Source organism: Oryza glaberrima, chromosome 3, assembly GCF_000147395.1.
Source record: "Oryza glaberrima chromosome 3, OglaRS2, whole genome shotgun sequence".
In the NCBI taxonomy this organism is placed as follows: domain Eukaryota; kingdom Viridiplantae; phylum Streptophyta; class Magnoliopsida; order Poales; family Poaceae; genus Oryza; species Oryza glaberrima.
Genome location: NC_068328.1, coordinates 28,353,635 through 28,365,621, shown reverse-complemented (window position 1 = coordinate 28,365,621; position 11,987 = coordinate 28,353,635). Strand labels below are relative to the sequence as shown.

General features: G+C 41.2%; 2 protein-coding genes across 4 annotated transcripts; one reads left to right on the top strand and one right to left on the bottom strand.

The window, feature by feature from the left end:
* Positions 1-1,386: 1,386 nt before the first annotated feature.
* Positions 1,387-4,889, bottom strand: LOC127765523 (uncharacterized). 2 transcript variants are annotated; one of them, XM_052290438.1, is made up of 7 exons: positions 4,741-4,889; positions 4,599-4,655; positions 3,998-4,174; positions 3,831-3,920; positions 3,472-3,536; positions 1,866-1,962; positions 1,387-1,714 (listed from the first exon to the last, which is right to left on the bottom strand). In XM_052290438.1, exons 1-7 carry the CDS (start codon positions 4,870-4,872, stop codon positions 1,628-1,630), a joined length of 705 nt encoding a protein of 234 aa, XP_052146398.1. In that variant the 5' UTR covers positions 4,873-4,889; the 3' UTR covers positions 1,387-1,627. The 2 variants fall into 2 exon arrangements, with proteins under 2 accessions (XP_052146398.1, XP_052146399.1); XM_052290439.1 differs by having other exon boundaries at positions 3,831-3,917.
* A 2,373-nt stretch (positions 4,890-7,262) lies between these two features.
* On the top strand, positions 7,263-11,256 carry LOC127769033 (binding partner of ACD11 1). 2 transcript variants are annotated; one of them, XM_052294729.1, is made up of 5 exons: positions 7,263-7,555; positions 9,260-9,363; positions 9,450-9,525; positions 9,704-9,787; positions 10,438-11,256. In XM_052294729.1, the coding sequence occupies exons 1-5, from the start codon at positions 7,550-7,552 to the stop codon at positions 11,020-11,022; spliced, it is 855 nt and encodes a 284-aa protein (XP_052150689.1). In that variant the 5' UTR covers positions 7,263-7,549; the 3' UTR covers positions 11,023-11,256. The 2 variants fall into 2 exon arrangements, with proteins under 2 accessions (XP_052150689.1, XP_052150688.1); XM_052294728.1 differs by lacking the exon at positions 7,263-7,555 and adding an exon at positions 7,610-7,906.
* The last annotated feature ends 731 nt before the right edge of the window (positions 11,257-11,987 follow it).

The following is an 11,987-nucleotide window of genomic DNA, read 5'->3' as shown; positions in this document are numbered from 1 at the left end:
GCCCCATTTTCTATCGAGCCAAGTGTGTTGGTTGTTCTAAGCTCTAGGAGATCAGGAAATGGAGGGTCTCGAACTTGAGCTGATGTCTATTGTTAGGTGGCTTTCACCGAGTGCATGTACATACAGTACACTGGAACCTTTTATAGACGTAAATCCATGCATTGCCAATATCACGGCAAGTCAGGTCATATAGGGGGTGAAACTACCGAAAGTAGTTGTAAATAATTTTGAAGTACACATCTACGCAATTTCACAGCAAACATACAGGAATAGTGGATTTCAAAATTCGGATTCCGTCGAATTTTATAAGAGGAACATAATTCAGGAATAGTGTACTCGTGCGCTGCTGACGCATCACGTATTCACGTCAACATGGTAAGATTTCTTAATATGTAGTTATGTATTTCCTCCGTTTCACAATGTAAATCATTTTAGCATTTCCCACATTTATATTGATGTTAATAAATATATATATATATATATATATATATATATATATATATATAGATTTATTAACATCAATATAAATGTGACAAATGCTAGAATAACTTACATTGTGAAACGGAGGGAGTTACTTACTTCGTGCCACAGAAACCGAAGAAACTGAGATCTCAAAAGCACAAAGGGGACACATGGGAGGTGAGGCAGAAGATGCTGACGCAGTTCCCGCCAACTTTGACCTTGTTTCTAACGAAATGCAGCGTTTCCCTTTGCCTCAGGGCCCTTAAAAGTCACAAGCGAAAAAAAAAAAACTGGGGATCAGTACATGGAAATTCCAACAAACTTCTTAGATGGCAAACCAAAGTGATATACCTAGATGGCCACATGAAACCAGGCAATGACAACAAAATGGCTAGAATCAACAAAATCTAAAGCCCAAATTGCTCAGAGCATGCATACCTTATCATCAGATCAAGTGCCTACCTTTTATGACCACTTCTGAATATTTTTACCCAATGCGCGTACTGTACAAGGTACATTTCTAAATGGGTAAATGATCAAGCAGAAACTGCTTGGAAGTGGTAATGATACTTCTAGCAGAGGCTGAAGGGATCTGCTGAGGAATATGCATTTCAAACCAGCAAAGAAACTGCACAAATGGACAATTAGGGGTGTAAGTAAGGGGAGAGGAGAGAATAAGATGCGCAATGAATTGGTACCTCAGTAGTATCTTCTGAGAAGCTCAGTTCCAGGTACATGTAATGGCGGGGTCCCTGCTCACACTTAAACATTCATCCCCTCAAGTATTTTCTTGATTGTTTATCTATATAAACTTGTTAGAACATGGCATGGAGAATTAATACAAAACTGTTGAATTAATGATGGTTCACACGCCTTTGGTTATGGCTTCTGAAAGTGTTAGATCGAATTGTTTACACAATTGCGTACAACAATTACTGATGAACCATAAATGGTTTGTTTTTACATAAGTTGACAACCACTAAGCCAAAGATAATTGTCTTTCAGCACATCTAGGTACTATTCCCTCTGTCCCAATAAAAAATTGATTTCTGGCTATGTATGAGGTTTCTACAAAATTACAAACGAACTGTAATGAACCAACCAGTATATAGAAGTTAGGGAGAATCAGTTTATTTTATGGCCCCCAAAGAGTGTGCACTGTAGTTTACAATCGGTTCTCTGCACTAGGAATATCTGAGTGTGCTGGACTCCAACTTGATTCGAATCTAACATCATCAGATCTCTGGTTTTTCTATAAAATTGAAACAAAAAACAATTAGACGAATTGAAGAATTGATCATTATCCATTTCAACAGATAAAACTACAGATAGAATAAAAATGCTAGTAGAGAGCAAGTAATTAAAAACACAGTAGGATGTTTAAGATGATCAGGAACTCTTACAGCCAGGTGTTTTGATATTAGACTTGGTGGTGGAGGTGGAAGTTCTTCAATCTTCATGTCCTTGCCAGACATTGAAATGTTTTGCGGAGTTGGAAAGCTACAGACAGAGTAAATGTATCAGCAAGTATGCAGATTATAGACTTAGGGAGTTTCTTAATACGTAGTAGGTCGCTAGTCCCCCACATGGATGAGGTCGTTTTTTAGTTGTGAGTTTTTTCATGTAAAGGCTAAGGCATGTTGGTGGTTCGGGTGAGGGTGGGCGCTGTTCCCTTCCCTGTTCCTGTTTTTCTCCCCCTTCTTACTGAAATGATATGCAACTCTCTCGCTTATTTTCAAGGGAAAAAGGTATCCAGATTAACCAACAAGCATGACATCCATGAATATACATCTAAAAGGGTTCGTAGGCCATACATGTCCAGGTAATCTTCGTAGGTAAATTCAATGGCACAACTTGCTTAACGGAAATGCCTCGTATTTTCGCACACTCAACGCACATCCATAAAAAACGCCATGCCAAATGTATTATAAAATTATCCAAGGCAATATTGAGCAGGATATCATATTACAAGTTACACACAGGAATGCAGTTGTATAAGAAAGTTTTTAAATTCCCTTTGGTTACTTTTCAAACAACACTAGATTGGCAAAAACAAAAGCTTTAGCACGTCTTAACCCAGCCATCTCAATAGTTTTTCATGGATGTAAGAAAAAGAATTACAAAGAGGTGATGAGCAAGTTGAATCTTATGAACCCCATTTTACAAAAGAAACACCTGATCAACGAAATTGGGACTTCATAGAATGCTCCGAATCCTACATTCTAAATTGTGTGAAATTCTGCATATATTGCTGCATAGCACTCCAGATAAATGTTTCCATTCACCATGATTAAGGTTATGCATCTGACTCAAATGTGCCTTAATATGACTATACTTGAGTACTTGACTACCATTAGACTATTGGCGGGTAGTTAATAAAGGAACATAACCTAGATAGTATCATAATTCATAAGATTAGAACACCAAAGTTATGCCTTCAGGACAAGAATGCAAATTATTCATGCATATTTGGAGTTCTGGACAAATTTTGAAATACTATTAGTTCCATATATCTCGATCTATAGTATGCTCCAAAATTATACCAAATAATCAAAGCAGATACCTGGTTAGTTTGGTGGATCACTGGATCATGTAAAAAACAATCAAAATATGATCTAATTCCTTGTGCCCTATATAGTCTTGGAGAGAATCAGAATATCACAGTTTTTTGTACCCAGTGAGCATTAATGTTGTGCCCAGTCATTTTACTAATAATATACCAAAAACTGTATCTAAAACCATGGAAAGTATATGCAGAATTTCAACCAATGTGTAGAATAGTCGGAGGAGTAATTTCTTTTGGATATTTATCTCTTTCAAATGGGAGCATGGATAACAGAGTCATATGGAGTAACTTGAAAGAAAAGTCACCCTACCTAATCATATGAATCTAAAGGAGAAAAAATAAATGTTCTGGGTGTTTGATGTACACGAGAGATGCTACTTATTAAGAACGAATCAGAGATATAGTGACTATGAATTGATCCATGCATGAGTCAAAGATCTTACTTGGATTTATCCATAAGACTCCCTAAATATGTGTCATCTTTAGCTTCAGCAGGTTTATTTTTAACCTGAGGGATAAGGCACCAATATCAGCATCTGAATAAACTAAAGATTAGTGCATATAATATACCACTTAACAATGTTTCCTGTGCATACATATATCCATCCAAATTTGCAACAGAACTTTAGGTGCTAACAAAATCAATTAACTTCTTTCTCATATATTATACAGAATCATTGCACATAAATTAGAAAGCATATTCTTGGTTATACAAACAGCTAAACAAGTGCCACCATGCTTGGCCACTAGTAAAGTAGTATTTAACCAGAATATTTTCTAATAGTAACATAATAACACTAACCTTTAAACGGCCTTCTTTTGGAGTATAGTCATAGTTCTCCTCAGAGAAAAACTGAAAGAGTTCAAGTGTGCCTTCTAGTCCATATTCCTGCTAAATGGTGCATTTATCAGCAAAGTTGAGTATGATATCATAAACTCACACTGGCTCTTGAATCCTAAGGTACATACTCTGTTGAACCCTCCATTTACTGAAATAGTTGCTATGGACGGTCCACCACTATTGTCATCATATTTGTCATGAAACAGCGGTCTGAAGTCCTCTTGGTTTGTACAACTTGAAGGATTCTGCGCTGGTGATACAATTGTCAACGGTTCCTCTGACTGAGACAATGTTTTTATCTTAGCCTAGAAGTAATCAACAAAAGGCAAACAATTCAAGGCATTCAGTCAAAGTTCATGCTAATAATCAACCGGTGCAAATGGTAATACCAGCAATGCGGTCAAACAAAAAGTTATATATACTGAAGGTGAAAACTCAACAGTAACACATTGAAGATAGCAACTTAGCTACCGGAAATACCAAAGATGCATCTTCACTTGCAATACATGAAGCAGATACCGGAAATACCAATTATGCAGAATCTCAGAATGTGAACTATTGGAGCACCATTGACTACTCATATGCAATAACGTGGTTTCAATCAGTCAGCTTGTAGCTTAACCACAGCAGAATTGACAACCACTGATGCTGCTAAGTTGTAACTACGGAGTCTCGAAGAGTCAATACGAATCTGGATGACGGTGGGAGGAAATGACAACAGCTGCTTACTTTTGCAGCGCTGATCCGCCGGGAAATGGCCGAGAGCTTCTCCCGCTCCTCCGCCGTCTGCGCAAAACCAAAAGCGAGAGTACCGTCAGAAACCGAGAACGCCCGGAGAGAAGGGAGAGCGGGGGTAGCAAAGCGCGCGTACCCGCGCCGTGACGGCGTCGAAGACCTGGTCGGCGGCGGCCTGCAGGTCGAGCAGGGCGCGGCCGAGCTCGCCGTACCCCGCCGCGTGGGCCTCCCGCCGCCGCCGCCCGCCGTCCTCCGACACCCGCAGCATCTCTCTCTCTCTCTCTCTCTCTCCTCTCTCCGCCGGTCTCCGACGAGAGAGAGAGAGGGGAATATCAGCGGTGCGGCGGGCCAAGCCCGCGAGCAGATCCGGCCCAGCCCACGCAAATCCTAGCCCGATAGCCAAACTGGGCCGCACTCCCCGCGCGTGGATACATTCAACGGCCCATCCTCTCGCCGCCGCTACGACATCCCCGGTCGTCGTTTAGCCGTTCGTTCCGCCGGAGTCCACCTCGGCGACCCATCTCGGGGCAGAACGTGGCGGTGGTTTCCGGCGGAGCCAGGGCCCGGCGGCGACCATGGGTGGTTGCCCGGGCTCCGCTAGCTGCATGCTGCCATGTCCTAGATATTATGTTTTCCTAGTTAATTTTTTTCAAAATTATAGAGAAACATAATAGTATTTTGAACACAAAATATATATATTATCAAAATATATTAATAAAACTGAGACTTAATCAAACTTAAAATAGTTTGATAAAAGAATAAAAAAACTTACAATATAAAATAGAGGGAATATGTGTTTAGAGCAAACTAAGAAAGAAAATGCTCACCTCTAGAGTAATACTCTCTCCGTATTTTAATGTATGACGCCGTTGACTTTTTAACCAACGTTTGATCATTCGTCTTATTCAAATTTTTTATGCAAATATAGAAATACTTATGTCATGCTTAAAGAATATTTTATGATAAATCAAGTCACAGTAAAATAAAAGATAATTACATATTTTTTTTAAATAAAACGAAAGGTCAAACATTTGTTAAAAAGTCAACGGCGTCATATATTAAAATACGGATGGAGTATGTAGATTTATATAGACTTTTATGCATCTTATTCGTTGTTAGGCTTGTTCAGCTCCCTAATTTTTTTTTTATCCGTCACTTGTTCCTCCGACCGCGCGTGCGGAGTGGTGGTTCGCCGGCTCGACCGGATTCATGCACGTTGCAACGAACTCAACCCAATCATCGCCAATCATTCGATCACGGTGGAATTAGTGATGTGCACTCGCGGGCGGTTGATTGGTTTGTTGAATTCTCGTTTCAAAAACACAGCAGCGACAACGAGGGAAAAAAGGGCTGGAGTACTGCCGTTTTGACTTTTGAGTCCTACCTGGTGTCGAGTCTCTGGAGACTGGACATGTCACATGTGGGGCGCCGTTGGAATGGCACGGCGAGGCTGGAAGCGGCAGCGGCAGCGGCGGGGGATGGTGGTGGTACATTTGACTGGCGTCCAGATGTTAGAGTTTGTGTCGAATATGTGTACGTAGTCGGTTACAGTTTAGGACTTGGAGTTGTAATAGGTATTAGGATTAGAGTAAGAGTCGGACTCTGTCCTAGGATCTCTCATAAATAGAGGGCGTGCCTGTTGTAACCGCATAGCGACATAGCATAGCAAGAGGGAGCGGCTACCGGCGGCGACCGGCCATGAGTTGTTGTAACTCTGATGCGCTGTATTTGCTGGATCGGGGAGGAGCGCCCGTAAGCAGTGCCCCGAAGATGTAGGCCTCGGCTGAACTCCGTTACCAAATATCGTGCCTCGGTGTCATCATCGTGTTTGGATTTTCTATGGCGTTTTTTCCGCGTTTGGTTTCTGATGTGATTTCGGGTCCGGTTTTATAACACCAGCCACCAAAAAAAAAAAAGCCGGCCAAAGCAAATGGAGTACAAAGCTGATTATAGTGCTCATTATGATTATCATGGCTAGTACTGAAATGGACATGAGTGAGGGCCTTTCGTTTAAAGCTTTTCTCCTCCAGCAACCCGGAGATCTGGTGGCAGACCTCAGGACAACAACATACCAGGAAGTTTGGCGGTGTGTCAAATCGAACAAACGAGTATACAAATTATACAACCGAAAACAACAACAAAAAAGTTTAGGAAAAAAAAGCACAAAAAAAGTTAGGGGGAAAAAGAAACAGAGTGAGTTGAGCTAGTGACATCTGAACGGATGCCAGCACCTAACAATGGCAGCGCCCCAACCTTCATGATGCAATCGGAACATCGGATCCGACCAGACGCCACCATTTTTACTACCTGACTGCCATTTATTACGGGAAAAATACACAGCACAAACCACACATGTGCATTCGAAACCTAAAAGCTAAAACTATATGATTGGATAAAAAATAGAATGTTTAAAATTTATCCACATCATCATGAGTAAGTAAAATTTCTCATACGTAAATCTACGAATAATCTTTATTTGCAGTGACACCAACAAATCTCTAATTTTTAGGTTTTCAAACTGCATGTGTAGTTATTTCGAGTCCACCGGGGACACCGCGTAACGTGCCAACTTTTACTACACCTCGCGCGGTCGGTCACCACCGGCACGACCCCGTCGCGAGACCAAAAAAAAAAAAAAAAACCACCGTGCCGTGGCCAGCAACCTACCTCATCGGCTTCTCTCTCTCTCTCTCTCGGTCTCCCACCTCCTCATCCCGCTCGCCCGCTCGCCGACACGGCGCAAATCCAAGAACCCCCACGCCGTGCGTGGACACCTCGCCTCGCCTCGTCCTCGCCCATCTCTCTCCTTTTGCCCGCACCCGCGGCCTCGCCTCGTAGTCCCCGCCGCATCTCGCCATTCCGCTACGCGCCCAAGCTACTGCTAGTAGTACTATCTGCTCCCCCGTGCGTGGTCGGGTCAGGTGGGTCGGCCGCGAGATCCCGCCATGGAGGTGAGCTCCGGCTCTCGCCTTTTTCTCCCCTGTTCTCTTTCTTTTTTTGGTCTCTTCCTTTTGGATATGCTTGCACGGTGGTGTTCGTCGCTGTTGTTTCGAGACGGGGATTTGATGCGCTATTGGTGGTGGTACGCGCGGTTTGGGCTTTTGTTTCTTTGGTCGGTGCTCTCGCCGGAGTTGTTAATCGCCGGCAGCAGGAGAGGGATCGTAGGAGGAGGAGGAGGAGGTGTTTCTGGCGGCGATTCTGGTCGATTTTGGGTCGGGCGGCGGCGGGCGAGTAGAGATGAGCGAATTCCGCCGCGCGTTAATTGATTGATTCCTCCATGGCACGCTACAATGCAAGCTAACGTGAGTATGGTAGATTTCGTGCGCCCTGGATGGCCAGCTCTTTTATAATTTGCTCGTTTGCAAGACTGCCGCATCGGCATTGCTGAGAAATTCTAGTGCGCTGCATATGAGGTGGTCAGTGCGTTGCTGAATTCTGGTGCTTTCGGTGTATTCCGTTGGGGGAAATCTTGTTTCGATGACTATAGGATGAACTTGTTTTTTAATTTTTGGGTCCTTACTTAGTTACTTTCCTCCATCAAAGAACGTGGTTTTGTACCTGTTACTCCATTGGTTATTGCCTTGCTGGTAATTTTGACGGCTCCAGTGGTAAAAAGAGCTGCTAGATCTGAACTTAAGTTTGTTTGCTTGCTTCTAGTTGGCACTGCTTCCTCCATCTTCAAGCTCCAAATCGCTGCATTTCCTAGCAGGTAGAGGTTAATTAAAAAAAATGTACCTGAGTAGTATGCTCGAACCTTTGTACCATGTTCTTTGTTTTGGGCTCTTCTTTGTCAATTTTAGCATGAAATTAGTTGGAAGGTATTGAATGCTATCCTTGATGTTTGCAATTAATCCGTCCTGGTAACATGACAGCTGCTACTCTTTTATGCATTACCTGGCTGTCCTGTGCAATAATGCAACATCATTGTACATGTTTGAGTCATGAGTTTGCTTTTTTTTTTTTTGAAACAGTAGACGGTAGGAGTTCTACCTATATATTAGAAGAAGAGAGTTGACCCTGCTTATAAGGAAAACATCATGAGTTTGCTTTCAACGTTGTGAATTGACTGTTTACTGCTTCACATTGCTATCCGGTTAAAATGTCCAAACTGGAATGGTTAAGGCTGACCTTATATGTATAGCCTCTTGAGGTCTCATGAGGCACCAGTGCATGGTTATGATCCTAAGCCATGTCAATGGTACTAGAAGAGACAAGCTTTAGCCAAAACTGAAATGGGAGGAAGCAGTTAGAAGAGATTTGAAGGCATGGAATGCATCCAAACTCCAAAGATTTGGCTTTGGAGAGGGGCATGTGAAAATTTATGATCCACATGCGGAACCATGACCTAGAAAATTGTGTTTTCTTTAACTAGTACCATGCACCTATTTTTATCAGTAGTAAAGTCTTTTGTTTCTTGTGGCTCAACTTGGGTTTTATATCTAGCCTACACCAACTTGCTTGGGGCTAAAGTCTTTTGCTGTTAAAGATGAGCTGGGAAACAATTTACTTAATTTAGTTTGCTACAATGAGTTGACTCTATTGTTGAGTGGTACAATCATGCTAGCCCATAATCTCATATTGTACTGCCCTGTGCTGGAGTCCGAATCACACTATTGATCTCATCCCCTCTACTCTTATTTGATTTCCTTTTGCAGGTCAGGACAGTAAAAGTTAGCAACATTTCATTGAATGCTTCAAAAAGGGAGATCACAGAGTTCTTCTCTTTCTCTGGAGATATAGAATATGTTGAGATGCAAAGGTGATTCATCATTGTTTGTCACATTGGCCATGTACGTATGAAGGCTGTAAACGTATTTCTTAAATGTTTGCTTCTGTCTTGACCAGTGAATCTGAAAGGTCACAGCTTGCTTATGTTACATTTAAGGACTCACAAGGAGCAGATACTGCTGTGCTTCTCTCAGTATGTTCAAGTTCTAACAATTCATTTTTAACTATTTTTGTTCCATTGCATTAGGAGTAAGGTTGCCTACTTGGTTCTACTTTCCTCATGCAATTGCTGCACCTTGCATGTTAATATGTCTCACGCCATTTCTATTTATCTTATATATTATTTCTAATATTTTAGTTACCATCTACAGGGGGCAACAATTGTTGACCGTTCTGTCATCATAACTCCAGTTGTGAACTATCAACTGCCTCCTGATGCACGCAAACAATCCGCAGTAAGAATATGTTACATTTTAATGGCTTGCTCTTTATTTCAACTTTAAAGTTACATCAAACGGAAGCAATCACTACTTTTATTTTGGGAAGGATTATGATTACATCGTATCTCAAACAAAAGAGATTTATTATTATTATTATTAACTGTTTTCTACAGACAAGTTATTCTTGCGGCAAGTATTTTGGGGTTAAGACCTGGCCAAAAAAAACTCCTTGTTGACAAGAGTTGAGCAGTGGAATAAGAGAACATAGTGATTTCTTATAAATGCTAGAAGATACTTGGATTATATTGCTGTTACTACTTACATTTGCATTGGTTGTCTATATATGTTATTTTCCACCAGTCAAACCTGTTCGTTTTGACAATTAGCAGTTAAATTTCTTAGCAATCATGTAACATGGGTTTTTAAACTATGTGCCATGGTAAGATCATTCCAAAATTAGTCAGTTTATTTGAATCAGATCTGGATGTCAAGTGGAAATGCATCCATTATGTGTCAAATCAATTATGATGCCATTTTAGATTTTAAAACCATTTTATCTGCATATTGAACTGTTTCCGATCATGGGACACCAAAGTACTTCCTGCTGTACTTGTTGGTACTCCATTTCTATGCATTTGTCTGAATTTCATCATTTGTATGAACAGGGAGAGAAATCTTCCTCTGCTGAATCTGTAGTCAGGAAGGCAGAGGATGTTGTGAGCAGCATGTTGGCAAAGGGCTTTGTCCTCAGCAAGGATGCTCTGAACGTAGCAAGATCTTTTGACGAGCGTCACAACATACTGTCCAATGCTACAGCTACTGTCGCATCTCTAGACCGCCAGTATGGCGTGAGTGAAAAGATCAGTTTGGGCCGTGCAATTGTTGGTAGCAAGGTCAAGGAGGTGGATGATCGTTATCAGGTGTCAGAACTCACAAAGTCCGCTTTAGCGGCTGCGGAGCAGAAAGCCAGCATTGCAAGCTCTGCTATCATGAATAACCAGTATGTCTCAGCTGGTGCTTCCTGGTTAACAAGCGCATTTGGCATGGTAACCAAGGCGGCAGGTGACATGAGCTCCATGACCAAAGATAAGGTAGACAGGGCCGAAGAGGAGAGGAAAGCGATCATGTGGGAAGAGAGGAATGGGCTTGTAAGTGATTATGCCAAGATCCATCTTGATGAACCCTCTTCATGGGAGCCTGCAGTTCTTCCGTTGGAATCTGTGGATGAGCAGAAGCTCCAGGCTGTGTGATCTGCACAATCCAATGGTGATCGTTTCTCTGCACGTCATTCTTTTGTTCATGTCCAATATAGAAGATTGTTTTTCACCGCTGCACGGTAGCAAAAATATTGAGCTTATTGCCTATAGTATGATGTAAATTTTAGAAATTCCCCATGTGTTTTCTTCCAGCTTTGTTATAGACCACTGAAAGGCTTACTTGTTCAGTGTTAGACATGGAAATGAAAGTTGTTCCAGACTTCCAGGCATACCTCTTGTTATGGTAGAACATGTTTCTGTGAGTTATCTCAGAACTATTTGTGCTCTGATATTCGGAAGCTACATGTGTAAGGCCCAAATCTGGGAAATAATCAAGGTCAAAATGAAATGCAGACAATATTTCCTAATCCTATCTGAACTGGCCAATTTTCTATTAAGCTCGTGTGTTTCAAATGTGTCCAGAATTTCTTCAGAAATTCCCTGTGTTACCAATCAGGCCTTTTTTAGGAGTTTTATCTGTTGACAAACTGCATCTTGTCTAACTAATTATGAAACCCAAACTGCGCCACAGTGGATTAGGCGACGTTACAAGCTATATACATCAAGTGAAGAGTATAGTCACATTTATAGATCCTCCAGGGTTATATTCTTTTCTAAGATAATGGAATAGTGTTTAGTTGTTTACACCTCCTGCGTCTGTATTTTGTAATCAAATACTCCCTCCGTTTCATCATACTGTAAGTCGTTTTAACCATTTTTTTATAGTCAAACATTTTTAAATTTAATTATAATTATAAAAAAGTTAGTAACATCTACAACACTAAATCAGTTTAATTAAAACTAGTTTCATAGAAATACCATTCGATGGACCTTCAGAAAGCAAAATCTAACCGGTTTACAAGTGGCAGAATCTAATTGGTGCAGGGGTGAAAAATCAGAACATGTGTGCAGATCAAAATACAAAACAAACTGTTGGTGATAGCCAACAACAACTTCTT

What these genes read in the sequence shown, in the direction of transcription:
- LOC127765523 (XM_052290438.1), bottom strand. Translation starts at nt 4,872, where the DNA reads ATGCTGCGGGTGTCGGAGGACGGCGGGCGGCGGCGGCGGGAGGCCCAC. An exon ending in AGTCTTATGGATAAATCCAA is followed by an intron (nt 1,963 to 3,471) that starts GTAAGATCTTTG and finishes CTCTGTCTGTAG; the next exon opens with CTTTCCAACTCCGCAAAACA. An exon ending in TAATATCAAAACACCTGGCT is followed by an intron (nt 1,715 to 1,865) that starts GTAAGAGTTCCT and finishes TCAATTTTATAG; the next exon opens with AAAAACCAGAGATCTGATGA.
- LOC127769033 (XM_052294728.1), top strand. An exon ending in GAATATGTTGAGATGCAAAG is followed by an intron (nt 9,364 to 9,449) that starts GTGATTCATCAT and finishes TGTCTTGACCAG; the next exon opens with TGAATCTGAAAGGTCACAGC. An exon ending in ATGCACGCAAACAATCCGCA is followed by an intron (nt 9,788 to 10,437) that starts GTAAGAATATGT and finishes TTGTATGAACAG; the next exon opens with GGAGAGAAATCTTCCTCTGC.